The sequence below is a fragment of the Brachycentrus maculatus genome, unplaced genomic scaffold (assembly GCF_059751285.1).
Source record: "Brachycentrus maculatus isolate JH-2025_06_01 unplaced genomic scaffold, ASM5975128v1 h1tg000589l, whole genome shotgun sequence".
NCBI classification, from domain to species: domain Eukaryota; kingdom Metazoa; phylum Arthropoda; class Insecta; order Trichoptera; family Brachycentridae; genus Brachycentrus; species Brachycentrus maculatus.
The window spans coordinates 743,356-763,058 of NW_028281329.1; the positions used below are offsets into that span (position 1 = coordinate 743,356).

A 19,703-nucleotide genomic window follows, 5' to 3' on the forward strand; every position below is an offset into this window, starting at 1 on the left:
CCACTTTAAATCCACGATTCTTTGAGCCACATCTGTTACCTTGACTTTTCCCTTATCCAAACATTCGTTTTTCGATCCCTAAAGGTGGAGACTGACCGGAGCATTTCGTCGTAACATCGCTCGCGGCGAGCATCCGAAACTATTGATGGAGCGCTCGGCTCGGTGTACTGACTGCCTGAATGCTCGCATCGTAACGTGTTACGTTACGACGTAATGCTCCGGTCAGTCTCCACCTTAAGGGATATGTTTTGCATATTCCACACACTGACGGAATCTATGACCACTCTCGCGGCACGATTCTTCTTTGCATGCCTCGTTAGGCCCCCCCAACGTTGGCGATCACTATGGCAAAGGCTCGCGATCCTGCACCGTCCGGAAAAACTCCTTCACTACTCTTATCCCGGTCCAGTCGCGAATATTACGAAGCCACAATGTTTGTTTTCTACCAGGTCCTCGACGTCCTCCTATCTTTCCCATCATGATGATTTGCAGAATGTAGTGTTTATCTGCACGAAATATATGACCAAGATATGAAATCTTCCGAGCCTTGATATTGGACAAGAGTTCTCTATGTGATCCAGGTCTTCTGAAAACTTCATTTATTCTTCTGAGGGTATTTAACAATAATTAATGGACGAACCTTGATATTCGACAAGAGTTCTCTGTGTGATCCAGCTTTTTTGAGAACTTCTTCATTAATTATTCTGAGGGTATTTAACAATAATTAATGGCCGCGTGTGATTTTGTTTCCCAGGCGTGTTCATGCACATGGTGGTGCGGCGGCGCGGCGTGTTTGGCAAGGGCGGCGTGGGCGGCGGCGAGTCGGGCGGCGCGGGCGGCGGCACGGGCGTGCTGGGCGGCCAGCCCAACCCGTCCACGGACCCGCTCGTGGCGGCGCAGTACGCGCCCGTGAGGGACGCGCCGCCCGCCGACGACGAGAGGCGCCAGCTCATGGACAACAAGGAGTGGTAACAATTATATCATTTTTCTATTTGAAAATCATAATAAATTCGAGGGCAGTAACACTAGAACCACCGTGTATTGCCTGCTTTCAACAGTGTAGAAATGCTCTTTCACTGGCAATTTTTTTTAGTATTTGTGTTTTTATTATTTACAAAAATACTTCAATTATATAAAATTGAAGTATTTTATAGTATAGTATACTATTTCTGTGAGCCTAAGCGGCTCACTATTAGGAATAGGTATCAAATTGTGGTAGAGTGGGTTCGAACCGAGAAACTCTGACTCAAGAGTCCGCGACACTAACCACGGGACCACAATCCGGCACATTTGAATCTGTGAAATTGAGATGATCTTTTAAACAAAGCATGTGTTTGTAAAATCATTTCCATAATTTTTCTCCTCGATTTGATCAGATTGTTAGATCGAATCGCAGATTTTTATTTTACGGTTTAATTAAAACGTCCATAAGGTACAAAAATAAAGGTCTTTAAAACTATTAATGTTCTTTTATAAATTCTGGAAAGCAAAAGGCGTGTTTTATTTGCCTAGTAGAAGAGTTTATTTTTATGGCGATTGAATATAAAAATGGTTGTCTGATGATGAGAGATGTTTCTAATTCCGATACTGTTTTAGGGATAACACATCACATATCGCTCACTCCTTTCAAGAACGTCATAAATAAAAAAACTTGATTTTTCAGGAGAACGTTTTTAAAGTTTAAAAATATGACACAATGTATTAAAAATAAATATCAAGCCACTTATTGAACTTTTTACTGTGCAACAGATCTATTTAGGTAAAACCTGAATGTTTTTTCTCCACTTGAAAAATATTTAGTATATTTAAAAAAAATAATTAAAAAATACCTTTTCTTCAAAATGCAAAAACAACATTTTCTGCCCTGAGGCGGGTAAACATTAAGTTAAAAATATGCCTCTTTTGCTGGTATTTAGTATATTTTCTTGGCATTTCGAAAACATGCTCAACTGAAAATTGACAATTTTTGATTTATGACGTTCTTGAAAGGAGTGAGCGATATATAAATTTTATATGTATATATTACCCTGCTACGTCAATACCGTAAGTTTGGTATGATTTTTGTTGTAGTCTGAGCAGCGCCGAGGAGAGTGACCGCATGTTGGAGTCGGACCCTCGGATAGTGCTCCGTCCCCTGAAGAACGTGGAAGAAGCATAAGTTCCTTTCGGGAAGCCTCGTCGCCGCAGAAGGTGGTGCATCTGATACCTGCTTCTCTTTTTACCGTCAGTAAAAGAACAATCAGGGAAAGCTGTCCAATCATAAATTTAATGTTTATGTCGAGTATGTTTACGGAAAGATAATAATAGATTTGGAAATAATGTAACATTCGGAGGATGACATTAAAAGGTGTATACTATCCGTTAGTATGTAATGAACATTACTTATTAGGTTAAGGTAACATGATCTTATGTTTTAGTTCCAACAGTAAAATGTGGCCATTTGACATTTTAAGGAGAATTTTATCCTTTATGTATTATCGATTCATTCCAATTTTGATAAATTCCTGTCTAAAATCTTCAACTATATTTTTAATACTTTATTCTAAATTGCATATTATTCTTTTGATGTTAAAGAATACGATGTTAGAGATATGTAAGTTTAAAAAAAATATTCCATTAGTATTGATAGCAAGTATAAATTTTGTCCATCAGTTTAAGAATTGACATGATTCTGACAAAAATGTTTTGAGTCCTAAATTGAAGAATTGCACATATGTTATTGCAAAGCAAATTAAACAACACATATCAAAGTACCATGGACTCGGGTCCACAAGTGGGTCATTCATTGAGTAAGGGAATGTAACATCTATAAAGGATTACATGTGTGCGATTTGTTTTTGTATTGAATTGATAGTATGATACTTCAAGAAAATTTATATTATATATTTCCAATTCGAACATACTATGTTATGTATTACTATAGAATTATTGAAGAACAGAATTATATAAGATAATTCAGGTATCAGATTAATATGATAACTTTACTTTGTGTTTAGCGATTTCTAATAATTCTATCAATATATTTTTTTATTAAATAATTAAATTTATTTACACACTACTTTTTGTGAATATTTTTAGAATATGTTTTCACATATTGATAATAAATATTCGGCGTTACTTAAGTTTTTTTTCTCAGACTGAAAAGTATATTGCAATCTCATTTTTATATTTTTGGCACTCAAAGAACCATTAAGTTGTTAATTCATTTTTCCCATGGATTAAAGATCTCAATTAATCAGGAAAGTTTTTTTTACATTTGATCTGTTTCATCTTTTAAATTTTATCATTGTATGTAAAAGAGGTTCAGATTTATTGTGCTACTATTTTTTACTTTTTTTTTTAAATGTGTATTTACTAAACTTACATGCATGTAATTAAACAAGCCCTATGTAATATTCAAATGTAAATGAATGAGAATGTCAGAGGATGTGTGTGATAGATTGTGTGTTTGACAAAAGTATTTAAAAAGACTGAAAAGAAAGCGTGATTGTGAATATTTTGAATGCCATTCTTGTTGCAGCATTTACTTGAAAAATATAATTCAAACAAAAGGCACAAAAGTGTGAAAGATATAATCAAGTAATCACCCGAGTACTTGTGTGTCCAATTTAGAAGAAAGAAACCCAAAATATTTTATCATAAACTAAGTTAATAACAATTATAAGGTTATGAAGTAAATGTTTCAGTTTTAAAATAAAAAGTTCTTCGAAAAAAAATACATTTTGTTTTTTTCTTTTCTAAAAATTATATGTAACAAACGAGTGCGGTGACAAAATATAAATTGTAATTATTTGATTATTGATTTTAATTCAAATCATATTTGTTTTCATAAATTAAACATTATTCATGATATATGTTTTCATATTAGGATAAAATAATTCTTAAACCATCATGAGGGATTGGGAAATAAACAAATTCATTGTTAATCAGTGTAGTTAAGTACCTTATCTTTCCGTATTGTGAAAAATAAATGTTTAAATAAATCCATTTTATGCCGCTTCTTAAATATGCTAAATTGTAAATGATTATACATCTGCTAAGAAACATAATAAAGTATGTATAATTTTGATTGTTTGAATCTATTGAAGTATATTGAATTATATACTTTTTTTAATTTATGGAATATTTTAGAAGGTACAAATAAATGTGTTTGTCTTGTTCAGTATGAATCTTTCATTTTGTCTAATTCTGTTTCAATCTTGAGCCTCTTTTCAACAGCCTTTTATAGTTAAACTATATCTCTGCACGAATCTCATTAATATAATCTACTAATACCATACATATATCCATCCATACTAATATTATGTGTAAATGTCTCCATAAGCGCTTGAAATTTGTTTTCGTAACTAAGCTCAAATCATTTACCGATTAAGTATCTGTATTTTTGTATGCACTTGCAAATATTTTGTAAACGTAAGTTGATAAATATATTTGAAATGAATTAATACAGGTAAATATTGTATCCGTGCAACTAATTCTGTTAGTTTGATTTGAACAAAGTATTATATTGACAAATATTATCCAATATTGTTGGAAAAAGGCCAAAATTTTGAAAACAGAGTTTATTCCAAGTTAGGAAATTAAATTGAGATGAAAAATATATTTATGTATATGTAATATGATAGCTGTCGCCTGAATTCATATTTCTATTTGTTGAGTTGTGACTGTTCATTTTGATATTTTTATTTTTCTTATACCTTGTAAAGTAACTCAAGTGTATATTTCCAAAATTCGTAACACCTTCGGCAATCACAGTAAGTTTCAGTAGCGGGTCATTTAAAATTTAAGGTAAAATTACATGATTTTGTAAAAGATCTGTGTATTTTATATAAATAAATAAAACTAAGTGTGAAATTCATGAATTTTAAAAAACCTGCTACCAAAAATAGACTGCGGATGAATTTTTAAAATAATAACCTGAAATAATTTTATTTATTCCTATTTTGATGTATTATTTAAAAAAAAACAATTAATTATTTTGAGGGATTCTAAATTTATAATATGATTTTGGCTCTCTGTTCAATAAAGCTAAGTCTACAAATATATGTTGTTTCATTTTCCTCTTAATTTATTCCTAGACTCCGAAATGTTCTCTTTTGTGGATGGTAGAGTTATGGATAAACAAACAATTGGTATGTAAAATAATTTTATTTGCATATTAAGAAATGTTCATTTTTACCGATTTACATTGGTAAAATATTGTAAGTATAAAAATGAGCCTCTAGTAAGAGAGTATATTATCATCCTGTACATAGTGTCGTTTCCCTCGGCAGTATCAATAAGGTTATATCAATATTTCTGGGAATGTTGCTCATTGATGTGACAATTTCTTTGCTACGGATTACTTTGACATTTGCGAAAAAAAAACATTACATTACATTACATTGGTGAAAAACTATTTGAATTTCGAATAGTGGCAATCTTTATTCAGGTGTTCATTACACTTTGTCTATGACGTGGAGAATAGAATCTTGTATTTAATATGTTAAATATTGTCTCCATTTTGTAAAATATAAAGTAAACAAAAACTACAGTCCAGATTGATTTATCTAAAATAATATCTGGTGCCATCATTGGTAATATATTGCTCATGGAACATAAATTTAAAGTTAAAGTTAAAGTTCTAGTTGGACAATATTGCAGTTTTCCAGAGTTATGTACTAGTAATATTATATTTTTATTGATAGTGCCAGGGCCCCATTAACATACTTCATCAGTGTAACATGTATAATGCAATAGTGCTTTTTTAGTTACTTATAATATTCTTTTATTTCTAAAGTAGCAAAAATATTAGGAGCATTATAAATTTACAGTGTATATAAGGCTACATAAATAAATATTTTTTTACAACCTTTTCCTTTATGCTAATGCTGTCTTGTAGTATTCACAACATATACAAACTATACAGAAATTCATTCACTGGTATAAAATTATAAAAAAATGGAACTAACCTGTCGAGCAGTGAATTTTTACAATAAATATCATGTAAATAAATGTGAATTGGCAATATTATTTCTTATAATAAAAAAAAATTCAACACTGCAGATGTCGAATGACATAATTTGGATGAAACAGTCGGTACTTTCACTTAAATATTTGTTTAAAGTATTACATACATAAGAGATGCATACCAGTACATTGATACTGCTCCACAGGCTAATTTGTGCTTGTAAAAAAACTGTTTTAAAAAAATATAATAACAGTTTTTTTTCACTATTTTTACGAATTTTAATACTAAAATGTATTTAAATCGACACGTCCAACGAATAAGTCAGATCTGCATCATCGCTTATTTGCAGAAACTATTTTAAATTTTCTAAAACTTCCTTAAATACAAAAATAAAATCTTCCCAATTTTGAAGCCCAGGCATTCATTAGTCGTGTTTTAAATATAAAAATTGAAATCTATGAAAAAATATCACTATGTTGTCAAATGTTCATTTTTGTGCTGATTCATTTAAGGATTGATCTACATATAAAGATTTCTCTAAAAATCACATATACTTCCCTAAACATCACATTATGCAGCATTGGAAGTCCTGTCAACAAGTCGTTTCTTCCATTGTAAGTAGACAAAACAGTCTGCCACATTCACATACTATTTTGTTTTCTTTCACATATATTTTATTCACCTTATGATTTGCCAATAGGCCAAGGTCACAAAAATATTCACTCCAGTATTATCCAATATTAATTACAGTAGAACCCCTCTGGTACAGTAGAACCCTTTGCTGGGTTTCAGTACATTTTCTGGGCATTCCGAAAACATGCACAACTGAAAATTGTAAATTTTTGATATATGATGTTGTTGAAAGGAGTGAGCGATTTATGAATATATATTTATTGTATACATCAATTTAAAATTTAAACTATCTATACCCGTTTGTAAATGCATAATATTAATTTGTTAGTAGTATGTACAAGCAAATATATGTATATATATATATATAAAGCGATTATGTTCTGATTCAATATGGTAAACAGAAATATTGAAGAAATTTAAATCTTACTGTGCAATAACATTAATATTATTAGCACCATTATGTGTATAAAATTCACAAAGCCTTATTTTAGCTATTTTTTTTCTTTAGCAATACATATTTGGCACTGTGGTGATGAAAATGCACCCAAGATCCGATATAAATAATTAGGGCAATGGTAAAACAGGATTCTCCAAATTTTATAGTTTTAGCTATACCATCATTTGGATGAAGCAAGAAACAGTTGTTGTTTTCCGTGGAAAGAAACTGAAACCAAGATGAATAACTTTCAACCGATTGTCACAATTCTCCTTGGCTCAACATTTGTACACCATAGTCAACAAGATGTGTTTTAAAAAGTTTTAGAAACATTTTTTTCTTTTCTAACCCTAATCCGCACCCAATGGTGCATAGGGCACTGCATCATATAGAAGCGGTGTTATCTTGATCGTTAAATACACAAAGGAAAGGTGATCAGCCTTACGTCTCAGTACCAGTCCAAGGTGATATTAAATAAATATTAGACTGAAAAATCACAAATATTTATTTTTACCCTCTTGGGAATTGAACCCGGGACCTCCAGCATGGATTTACACTATGGAGGCGGACATTTAAAATGCTAAATTGAGTTTGATTTGTATGCAGTTTTAGGCTTTAGAACTTGGAGATACCATTGCCCTTAGGTAGTGATTAAAGTATTGTAGAGTAAAAGTGTAGAATATAAAGTAGGTGAGTATTATTACTAAGACTATCAGTCGAGAGTGGATCTACTGTCGCCTCCACCACGGGACTCCATTGAGCTCTCCCGGTGGACTGGTTGCTTCCACCTGTTGCATGTTGTAACGTTGACTGCTTCTGGAAATACGTTATATTCCATTCAAGGTACAATATGAAGAGTAAGTTCACATTTTACTATTATAGTAGTCGTCCCGCGATTTGAGTGTCAAGTGGCCATATTGATGAATTTTGAGACGACACGTTACAAAACACCGCTCCATAATAATTGTACGTGTAGAAGAGTGACTCATTAGCAGAGATATTTGTGCTTACACTTTTTGCAAGATATAAAGAATTTTAACACAAGTTCCCAAACTTACTCTCATCGATAAGAAAAAGAAAATTCCCAGAGGGGGAATAATAAAAATTCCTCAGAATAAATCTTCCTAACCCTCCTAGGACCTCTACTGGCTGCTAGAAGACCACTCCAGTGCCCAATAAGTTGGTATCGTCCTGTCGGCAACCTATGAACTAGACTATAGTTCATAGGTTCTAGTTCTAGTTACTAGAGCATCGTTTTTTGGTACATATCTATTGATGTTAAGAAGCAACTACCTGTAATAGTCCCGAGGTAATGTGACGCCTACATAGTTCCCGGTCGGGTAGAGTAAGGGCTGCATCTGTCGAGCTGTGGCTTGGCCCAAGCTTGGGTGCTGTACTGGCCCACTGTGCTCCTCAGGGCCCATATTCTATAGGGATGACAAATTACCATTAATGTCTAACAGTTACTTTTAAACGTGCGAAAAGTGCGAGTAGGACATAGGAAAGCACACTTCATCAAAAGTACTTGAACACTAAATTTCCAGATTAAAGTATGTGGTACTTTATTTGTCTGGTTTCGTAGTGGAATGGTCAGCACGCTCGGCAACTGTACTGGAGGTCCCGAATTCGATTCTCAGGGGGAGGTAAAATAAATAGTGATTTTTCACTCCCATATTTATTTAATATTACCCTGGACCCCTGGGTCCCTGAAACGCAGGAGTGATAACCTTCCCTTCATGTGTTAAGGATAAAGATGATACTGCTTTTATATATGATGCAGTGCCCTATGCACCATTGGGTACATATAAGGGTTAGAAGAAGACTTTATTTACACCTTTATGCACCGAGCCTGCAGTCTTTCTTGTGTTTTTACAACACAAATCATGCAATAAACTGCATGCGCTAAAGTTAAAAAAGCATGCGCATGACAGATAGTTTTTATGACAATTTTCAAATTATAATTGTAACCCACAAACAATGGAGGTCAATGAAACTCTACGATTTCAGAACATAGCAAGGCTTTAGGAGAAATTGTTGAAAGCAAAAAAATATTGTAGCACCTTCCCGGTGATATCTAGAGTTACACATGCCTTTAGGGATGGTATCACAAATGTATGAACCACGTAGTATTAACATAGTTATTGTATATAACGTAATCCCTAGTGGACGTTTGTTTCCAACATGATATTTTGAAACTGATTGTTGTTTCGTATTGTCAGGAAAAAAATATTGTAGCACCTTCCCGGTGATATCTAGAGTTACACATGCCTTTAGGGATGGTATCACAAATGTATGAACCACGTAGTATTAACATAGTTATTGTATATAACGTAATCCCTAGTGGACGTTTGTTTCCAACATGATATTTTGAAACTGATTGTTGTTTCGTATTGTCAGGAAAAAAATATTGTAGCACCTTCCCGGTGATATCTAGAGTTACACATGCCTTTAGGGATGGTATCACAAATGTATGAACCACGTAGTATTAACATAGTTATTGTATATAACGTAATCCCTAGTGGACGTTTGTTTCCAACATGATATTTTGAAACTGATTGTTGTTTCGTATTGTCAGGAAATTGAAGTTAATAACAAATTAATGAATAACATAAAAGTTTTGCACTCCAGCTCTTAACTTTTTTTTTAAACATACAAAAGGACGGGTAGAGGTTCCAATTACCGGAATGGTGTCGAGCTGAATGCAGTCTGGTGCGGCCGCCCTCATGCGCAGCTGCTTGCCTCTCTGCTTGTTGTTTCTGCGCACACAGCACTGCACACCCAGAAGGAGACTGCACACCATGGATGCGAGACAACCTGAAACAACCGTACCCAATTTTTCTAGATCTTCATCTGTAGTGCAGCACCTTGGGATTATTCATATTCTTAACTAGGCTCTAATAAGAATAGTTTGTTAAAATAGTTGAACTTCCATACAACAAAGTTAGTAATATTTTTTTTTCAGAAAAGAGAATTTTTTGAAAATCCCTTGTGTATTTTGTACATAGTAAAATCCTTACTTCTATTTTACAATGTTTTATTTTTTACAAAATTGACATCTCTAATGCAGGTTCAGAATTTCACCGAAACATTTTTGTAATGTATGTAGAAAATGAAATTATACACACATATATATTTATAATATATGTGTGTGTGTGTGTGTGTGTATAATTCGGGTTTTTCTTCATAATTAACATTTTTGACTGTGAATTAATGACATTTGTAATATGGATACTTGAATTGATTTTTATTCAGTATGTTTTGATTTCGTCCGATAGTATGTTTTTGATATCTGTCCGCCTCCGTAGTGTAATGGTCAGCACGCTCGGCTACCGTTCTGGAGGTCCCGGGTTCGATTCCCAAGGGGGGTAAAATAAATATAAGTGATTTTTTCACTGTCATATTTATTCAATATTACCCTGGACTGGTACCTGAAGCGGAGGGCTGATCACCTTTCCTTCATGTGTAAACGATCAAGATAACACTGCGTTTATTTGATGCAGTGCCCTATGGACCATTGGGGTACGGATAAGAGTTTGAAGAAGAAGAATACTTTAGAATATTAAACATATAAATGCTTAAAGCTGGACAAGTAAAAAACATAACTAGAGGGCTGAAGGACTTGGTTCTTTGGTTCGTCTGATGAACTCCTTTTTAGCTTCCGTTCTTGGTCCACGGTACCTACCTACGTTTTGTCAACCGGAAAGGCTTCCCTCTATTTTGAACCAAAGGTCCAATAGAGAAATTTATTTAACTTTATATTATTTATTGATTCGGCATTAACTTCGTGGAATGACATGATTATTTTTATTTTTATAACACTTGAATAATCCACTTCATTGAGTTTTATTTTTATTGCGTTTATATGACGCAGTGCCCTATGCACCATTGGGGTGCAGATAAGGGTTTTATTATTTATTATGTTTTGATTTTATGTTTATTGTTAACTTATAATCACCAGAAATATCTTTCTTCTAATGTCTATGCTTAATTAGATTTTTTTAAATTTAAATATGAATCGGTACCTATATACACCAGGACTCCTAAGTCACCTCCTCGGTTACTGCGTCTCAACACACTACCGGCTATACAGAGGGATATTCCAGTGAGGATTCCAACCACGAAGATTATCTGAAACCACAAACCAAAGACGAAATAATTTTTAAGAAAACAAATCCGCACTTCTCTTATTTGTAATAGTTATTGAAATAAATGTTTTTCCTTTGCAGTTTATTTTTTATTAAAATTTTAAATCCTAATTCTGCAACCGGATACCCTATATATTATTTATGGGTCTTCTAAACAATTTGTATTATGAAACCATGAGTTTTGAGCTAAAAAATTCTTGCTAAGCAATATAAAGCAAAGCTTACCTGCAGGACATAGTAGCAAACATACTGGAAGCCGGGGCAGTGACCCCCGCAACCCCCCGGGACCTCACTGGGGACGGGACTCCGAGTGACCACGGGACTTGCGCCCCGCCCACTCTCACAATACTCTCCGACACTACTCCCCGATTCCTTAAACAATGTCAAATCAAGTTAGTTTCTTATTACAGCAGGGGCAATACAATAATACAATAAAGTCACAATAGACCTGACATGGTCGCGGTGACATAAGGGATGCAAGATCCCTTGACCCCCAAGGAAAAAAAAAGGGGGCAATACAGGCATTTTTAGGTCATCTAAAAAATTCTGTGTTGTATTCTGTTTCTAACCCTTATCCGCTTACAATGGTGCATAGGGTCATACATCATATTGACATGGTGTTAGATCGTTACTTACATGAAGGCAAAGTGATCATCTCACACCTCGGGGACCAGTCATGGGTAATTTAAATAAACATAAGAGTAATAAAACACAAATATTCATTTAATCAATATTATTTTAACCCTTCTTGGGAATCAAAACCAGGACCTCTAGCACGGTAACCAAAGGCGCTAACCATTGCATTACAGAAGCGGACAAAAGGTATTGTAAAATAATCATCAAATAAATTATTCAATCCATAAGATCACTATTACTCATTTTTCCATTATCAATATCATCAATTGATACCACAATGGATCGATGCCACAGAGATCAGTTAATTTTTGTATAGCCTATAATTTTGTGCAATAAAGGTTATAAACAAGAAATTGCTATTTCCAGCTATCCATAGTAAGGAATGAGACGAAATAACCAACCATAACGAAGTGAGGAAGAGTGTGACAAATAAACAGTTTGAATGAGTTTCATATCTAAAATGTGGAAGACCTATATATTTACCTGTACCCATTAAGACACAAACAATAGATGCTTAAATGTCATGTCGATAAGAAGCTGCCGAAAAATTTGTTATGTTTCAGAGAATACAGGATTTCCCATACTAATGAGCAGTAGAAGAGGTCCTCAACCAACATTTCCAGATTTAATTATCATATATTATTTAAATTCACATACAAAATCCATTTCTAACATATAAATATATCAAATCATGGCTAAAATCTTTACCATAACTTACATCGCTCACTCCTTTCAAGAACGTCATAAATCAAAAATCGTCCATTTTCAATTGCGCATGTTTTCGGAATGCCCAGAAAATGTACTATATCCCAGCAAAAGAGGTATATTTTTAACTTAATATTTATCCGCTACAGGGCAGTAAGTGCTGTTTTTGCATTTTGAAGAAAAGGTTTTGTTTTATTATTTTTTTAAATATGCTAAATATTTTTCAAATGGAGAAAAAATCTTCAGGTTTTACCTAAAAAGATCTGTTGCACAGTAAAAAGTTTAATAAGTGGCTTGATATTTATTTTGAATACATTCTGTTATATTTTAAATCTTTAAAAACGTTCTCCTGAAAAATCAAGTTTTTTGATTTATGACGTTCTTGAAAGGAGTGAGCGACATGTAATTATTATTTTAATACAATATTTAAAACTCATTAAATTTAAATTCATTTTGTCAGAAAAATTATATAAAATCATGGTTTTCAACTCCTGCCTTGTTGTGCATAGAATACATAACATAGAATTTTGTCTAGGCTCACGCCAGTCTGATGATTTCTGTTACGACGAAACCCGGTGGCTGGTGAAATAAAAATTCAAGTGGAAAAAAATTACTTAGTTGTTATTTTATTTTATTTACCTGTACGCCTAAGGGAAGCGTGTACGTAGGAATCTCTATCCCCGGCTGATAGGGTTTGGAATAGACCCCCAGAATAGAAGGGGAGAGGCGCGAACCATCTTCCCCATCCGGCGTGTGGTATACCGGAGATGCCACACCATCCGTTTGGCTCCGAGTAGACCACTGCGGTCGCACATTGGAGTAATGAGCCACCTGAAAGTATTTTTAAATTTTTTATTTTATATGAATCCAAATTTTTTTTATATGATTTATTTCATTTTCTAAAAATTTCTACTTACAATCTTAAAATCAAAAACGCAGTTCTCTCCAATATCGAGATTGATCTCTTGTGCTTGGAGAGGGACTTACACTTGTTAGTTATGTTTGTTGGTGATACAATTTATTTTTATTGAATTTTTATTTTGTGATTTTTCTGTCTCTTAGATTAACATATATAAAATTCATTTAATTTATTTTTTAGCATTTTAAAATCTTCATTATGAAATAAAGACACAGACGTGTCACAAACTGGGCGTTTTCTAGGGAAAGCGAGATCTAGTGATACAATATTTGCGAGGCCGAAAAACAAAATAAAAACGATGGAGTCGACCATAAAAAAAAATGTTGCCTTTGATATTAACACATCATTGTATGTGGGGGTCTAAAAACACAATAGACTTTAGCCGGAAGCGGACGTTTTTTAGTGATTAGCGCAAAAATATACAACTGAGACTGGTATTTTTACTATATTTAAGGTAGATAGTGCAGACTTACCGACTGTCATCAGCCAAAAATGGTAAATTCGAGTCATATTATTTAATCAAATCACAAAATATAATAAATAGGTCAATATGTAAATAAAATAAATAGGTCGGTATGTATCCATATTCGCATTATTTCCTAATTTCCTACTTTCATTTGATAAAAAATAATACAAGTAGATATAGTTACTGAAGTTATGTTTTGTAATAATATGACGAAAAACATGTTATTTCTAGATGATAGCCATGATAGTTTTGAAATATATTCCTAAGAAGTTGACTTGTAATGGCTAACCTGATGGTAGTTCTCTGAATTAGAGCTGTTGGTGCTTTGGCATTCAGGTGGAATCTGGAACGGAGGATTCTCCAGCCATGGGTATTTCATCCGCTGTTGAGTAGAGTTGTGAAATTGTGCATCTGTCCGAGGGACGATGGTCGTCTGATAAGGATGGACATTCCGAGGGTGGGTCTGATGTCGAAACATGTCTGCATCAAACAAATTAAACGTTTAAAACCTCACAAAACATATTTCTTTTCATATACACCATTATGCAGCGGAATATGTTGTTTGCCAGATAAAAACAACGTTTACTCTGCACCATTATTGACATATCGTACACAGTTTTGAACAATTTCATTTGGATTTAAAATATATCAAAAGCCGGACGGAAAGGATTCAAACTTATTTCATAATTACCGATATCAAATAGCACCACAGAAATGAAATTTTACAATTCATTGATAGTTAAAGCAAAATGAAAACGAAAAACTTTGGAGCCACGAACGCCATTTTTATTTACGCTTTCGAAAAGCATAGACAAGATTTAGCGCGAGAAATGTTGCCAAAACAAAAATTCCAGAGATTAATGAACTAAAACAGAAAATAATTTCTAATTTTTATTTGGAATTTAAATATACAGTGGAACCTCTCATAACGAGTAATTCGCATAACGAGCAAGGAAAAAGTTGCTTCCATAAAGAGCGTTTATTTCGCGTAACGAGTTAGAGAGACCTTGCTCCTTGCCCTTGCAAGTCCATTTTTCACGAAATTCTCTTGTGAGCTAGACTTCGCGGCTTGGAAAGGAGTTATCAAGAGGACCCTCACTTCTGCTTGGAAAAAACTTTGACCAGAGAGCGTTGTCGAATTTGATTTTGAAACAGTACCTGTGAAGTCTACAGTCTATGAGATTGTGTGGTTGGCCAATATCATGGAACTCGATGTGGATAACAACGATATTAAAGACCTTGTGAAAGAGCACCGCAAATAGCTGACCACCGAAAATCTTGTTCAGTTGCATCGTATGTCACAGTGAGAAATTATGGAGGAGAGCTTGTTAATGGAGGAGAAGGAATTAGTAGAGCAACAATCTTCTAGCACATTAAGAGAAATGCTAAAAGAATAGGAAAGTTTCTTATGCTTTCAGCATTTCTAGGAAACTTTTGTATCGAACATTAAGAAGCACCACCGTAATAAGGGGATGGCTCTTCGTGCTACAAATTTATTAAATGATAATACTGTGACACATTTTCAGTAAATTTTCAGTAAAATCAGTCGGCAAAAACAAATGTCTTTAGATAATAATCTTTAAAAAATGGTATTTTTTGTATTGTAACGTATTTCGTATTTTACATAGATTTCTGAAATGATTACATACATTTCTGGAGAAATGTTTCGATTAACGAGTGTTTCGCTAAACGAGTAAAAGGCTGGAACGATTTATGTTCGTTATAAGGGATTCCACTGTATTATACATACCTCAATTCAATTTAACCAAAAATGTTTTAAAATTGAAATGCTCTGTTCTTAAACAAAATTTTATTTTAATATATTTTTTTTAAATGCGTGTGTGTGTTTTACTTCATTTTATTATATTTCAGATTTTATAAATGAAAGCTTTTATTAATATTTTAAGAAAGTAATATAATATGAGCACCCCTTGATCTATAATCGATAAGTTCTAAACATTTTTCAGCTCTCGAAAACTAGTTTTTGCAATATTTAAAGTCAGAAAGGTAGAGAATATACTCGCAAATACTATGTTTATGATTATAACGTTCACCATAAAAATCAATGAATACTCTTCGACTTTGTTGAAGTACCCAACAATATAAGTAATGATACTTATTAACTAATAAATATTGAAAAAAAGTGAGTAAGCATTAAAAACCTTTGATATATTTTTTTACAGTGCCTAAAAAGTAAAACGAATGAAACTAAAACTAAAAAATTACTGCAAATGGCACATTTTTTGCTTTCGTAGGAAATAATATCGTTAGTAATTCCTTGATTTTTGTTACTATTTTTTACAGATAACTGTAATTTTTAAACCCTCCTGTTCTCATACCTACTTTAGAAATATAGTCGAACTCGGTTATTAAGTGCACGGTTATAACGAGGAAACATTCGTTGAAATTTTGGTTTCTGGTTTTCTCCTTACATTTACTCACGGTTATAACAAGCAATTTTTTGGCTATAGCGAGCAAAAAGAGATCGCATTTTTTGAAATGTTGTAAATATTTTAATATTTTAAAACATTTTCGACCTTAAACAATAAAATCCAACCGGGCAATTAGACAATTAGGCAATTAGGCAATCGGATTACGTTTATGACTCCAAGTACTAAATTGGTGTGGTCACCGACAATAATTTTTTTTTCACGGATATGGGTTTAAATTACATGTTACAAATTGCAAGCTTTGTCATGTCTGTAAGGACCTCCTTTATTACAATAAATAACTTATTTTATAGTTTTTGAATGTCATTTCGGGGATTTTAACGATAGTTTCCATATTTTGTATGTGGGAAATTTTGTAGGTGGGAAATGTCAGATCAATTCTAGACCAGGTCAGTCAAAACAAACCATCAAATTATTAACATATCTACTAATAATAAAAAGTGTCACTCAATTCGTGAAAAGGCGGATATTACTCGTGAAATAGAACATGGCGCGAAAAATGTTAAGTGAATAAGAGGCGAAAGTGTATAAAACGTTTTCATCAATCTCAGTGTCAATATTGTATTTTTATCTGCATTTAAAAAGAACATCACGGACAATTAACTTATTACACACATATGACATGTGTGTAATGAGTGAATTGTATGAATTTTGTTTCAATTGCGACATATTGTATTATGTGACCATTCCAGATAACATACTGCATGTGATAGGTAAGTTTGAAAAAAAAATACCTATCCTCGGATATAACGAGGAACGGTTATAACGAGCAAATTCAGTCGGCCCCTTCATCCTCGTTTAAACCGAGTTCGACTATATGTAATGTTACTGTTACGAAGCAAAATTAAATAAATCAAACAAAAGACATAACACGTTCATAATTAATTGCTAGGTGTTTCGCAGCTGTCTGTTTTTTTTATTAATATTAAATACTTTGTAAACAAAATATGTCTGACCTAGTACGAGTATTGCACTAAATATCATTTTTACCAAGGCGTAACTCGCAATTCGGTTTATTCTACATGCTCTGCGCACTTTTTTTTTTTTTTTTAATATGTAAGGGAACTTTTTTTTCGAATATATATTTGAAATATATTTTTATAATTTTTTTAACTCCTTATATTTAAATAATTCTTTTCTTTTCAAAACCATATATTTTTATCCATATATTTAACCATATATTTATTAAAAACTTATTTTTTCATTACAAAAAACTATATTTTAAGCAATAAAATAAAATTGAATAACGTCAAATGGTACCTGGATTTAAAGAAAATTATGTTACAAATTTATTATATATTGAGCCCTAATTTGTGATTTATAACAAATAGAAGATTGTTTGAGCAAGTTCGGATGAAGTCCGCTAGGCGCGCGTACAGAACTCGCGATATGTTTCGACCTAAACCAAGATGACTTCTGATTATTGATAGTTCCCAACCTTTTGAATTATTTTGCCTCTAGAGAGGTTGACGATATAATGATGCTAGTGGTAGAATTTGCATCTGATATAAGTCATGTTTATATAATTAACGCAATCAATTTCATTTTGAAAAATGTTACGAAAACCTCAAATTTCCAGAATGGAAAACTTCCATAATTTTTTTGGTGAATGAATTTTTATGCGTCCTGAAAAGCTGAAAAAATTGAAGACCATTGAAAAATCTATCAAAATTTCTGCTCCCATCTATCAGAATACGTGTGTTATGCTAACGTATTTTGTTGGTAGAAAGGAGCCTTCGGAATTTACAACTGCTTTTGATAGGAATGACACTGAATTTAGTATCCCATGCGCCACTGAGTGAATATCACAACATATTTTTATTCTGCGAACAGTGGTGAATAGGGGATTGCATTCGATTGACGCAATGATGTTGATAGTAAATTTTGTAGAGGCCAATGACATATTTTAAAAATTAATCATTAATCGATTAGTATTTGTCATAAAGAAAAAAATTGGCCTAAAATTTTGTTTATTAAAATAAAAATATTTTTTAAAAATCAAAATACATTTAATAATACACATTACACCTTTCCTGCAGCCGGTGCTGTGTGGTAATCTTAATTTTTTGAACAGGTAGGTATGTTATACCTACATTTGTAATAAAATTGGTATGTACGTAGGTAGAATACCTACGATAATAATAATTATTGTCTTTCTATTATAAATATTTTTGCCAACATAAAATTGACATATTATGTTTTTAAAAATTACTTAACAAATGACTAAATTTAAAATAAAAATAAAGTTATTATTATCCACGACACTTTTCCAGGAAAATCTTAACCTCAAATTCAATCAAGAATAAAAGATGCGCGCGCACGCATTCACCTTTCATTCCCGCTCTATATCTGTTTCTTTCCCTCGCAGCCCCTTCGATACTTTTCTGAAGAAAATATGACCGTCCCGAAAGGGACAGACATACACACAAATATACAAAATCGGCCATCCCTCCATTATAATGAATGTCAGTGCGTGGATTTTCTTGGATGGTGATGACATTTTCGTACGCGTTATTTGCGGGATTTGTGAACGAAAATACGCAAAGTGAATCGATTGCGAATATTATTTTAAATGGTGCGGGTTTCCTTATCAGCCGAGTGAATTGTGGGGAGACTTTTTTGGACGCTGTGGAATAATATCAGTTTTATCACACATAGCTATATGGACCAAACCCCTTTTGAATGACAGGTACACATTATTCTTAACGTGAAATAATGTAACCATAATTACGGAATACGAGAAAATGGGTGTATTTCAGAAAACTACGGAGGCGGTATCATAAAACCTCCTTTTGGAAAAATACTGGTAGGTCCAAGATTTTTTACACTTTTTATTAATTAATCAGGTATCATATAATATCTTCAATCAGTAATAAAAGTGTACTTAAAAATATTAAACAACGCCTATATACGTTTAATTCTAGAAATACCTACATCAATTATTTATAAATAATAATTAACACACTACCACGTGTACCCTTCTTCTATTGATGTTTCAGTTGATTGTGAAATTCTATTTGAAAACTGAATTATTAAATATAATATCTTAGTGCTTTTATGTCAAATTGAAAAATGTTGATCTCATGTTTACGGGCTTAAAGCAATAGTAATTATTTTAGTGTATTTAATAACTAAACATACCTTTAAAATAATCATATTAATATCCACAGTAATATTTGTCTTGCCTTGTCTTGACGTAATTTTCAATCAAGATAATACAACAGTCGTTTGGTGTATTGTTGTATACTCAGGTAAGGGTAATGTAAAAACGTATTTTTTTAATTTAAAATATTAAGTTGGCCAACTAGTTGCCAGGGAAAATTACAATGTAACCGAGGATTTTTAGTAATTTTTTTAAATATA

The 19,703-nt window shown here is 32.7% G+C and overlaps 3 protein-coding genes across 4 annotated transcripts in view; 2 read left to right on the forward strand and 1 right to left on the reverse strand.

The window, feature by feature from the left end:
- Positions 1 to 5,041, forward strand: part of LOC148301237 (uncharacterized) — a 40,033-nt gene extending 34,992 nt beyond the window's left edge. The window contains exons 3-4 of one of the 2 annotated variants that reach the window (XM_088273564.1): positions 755 to 968; positions 2,071 to 5,041. In XM_088273564.1, coding sequence (XP_088129690.1) covers positions 755 to 968; positions 2,071 to 2,158 — 302 coding nt within the window. In that variant the 3' untranslated portion in view covers positions 2,159 to 5,041. Of the gene's footprint in view, positions 1 to 754; positions 969 to 2,065 lie in introns of both variants that reach the window. The other variant, XM_088273561.1, reaches the window with a different exon arrangement.
- An 88-nt stretch (positions 5,042 to 5,129) lies between these two features.
- LOC148301238 (uncharacterized) lies at positions 5,130 to 14,732 on the reverse strand. Its single transcript, XM_088273591.1, has 8 exons — positions 14,582 to 14,732; positions 14,180 to 14,370; positions 13,145 to 13,336; positions 11,390 to 11,536; positions 11,042 to 11,147; positions 9,700 to 9,833; positions 8,313 to 8,446; positions 5,130 to 7,835 (listed from the first exon to the last, which is right to left on the reverse strand). The coding sequence occupies exons 2-8, from the start codon at positions 14,366 to 14,368 to the stop codon at positions 7,748 to 7,750; spliced, it is 990 nt and encodes a 329-aa protein (XP_088129717.1). The 5' UTR covers positions 14,369 to 14,370; positions 14,582 to 14,732; the 3' UTR covers positions 5,130 to 7,747.
- Positions 14,733 to 18,844: 4,112 nt separating this feature from the next.
- Positions 18,845 to 19,703, forward strand: part of LOC148301239 (uncharacterized) — a 97,066-nt gene continuing 96,207 nt past the window's right edge. The window contains exon 1 of the transcript XR_015838827.1: positions 18,845 to 19,146. The gene's annotated coding sequence lies outside the window, so the exon portion shown is untranslated. The remainder of the gene's footprint in view (positions 19,147 to 19,703) is intronic.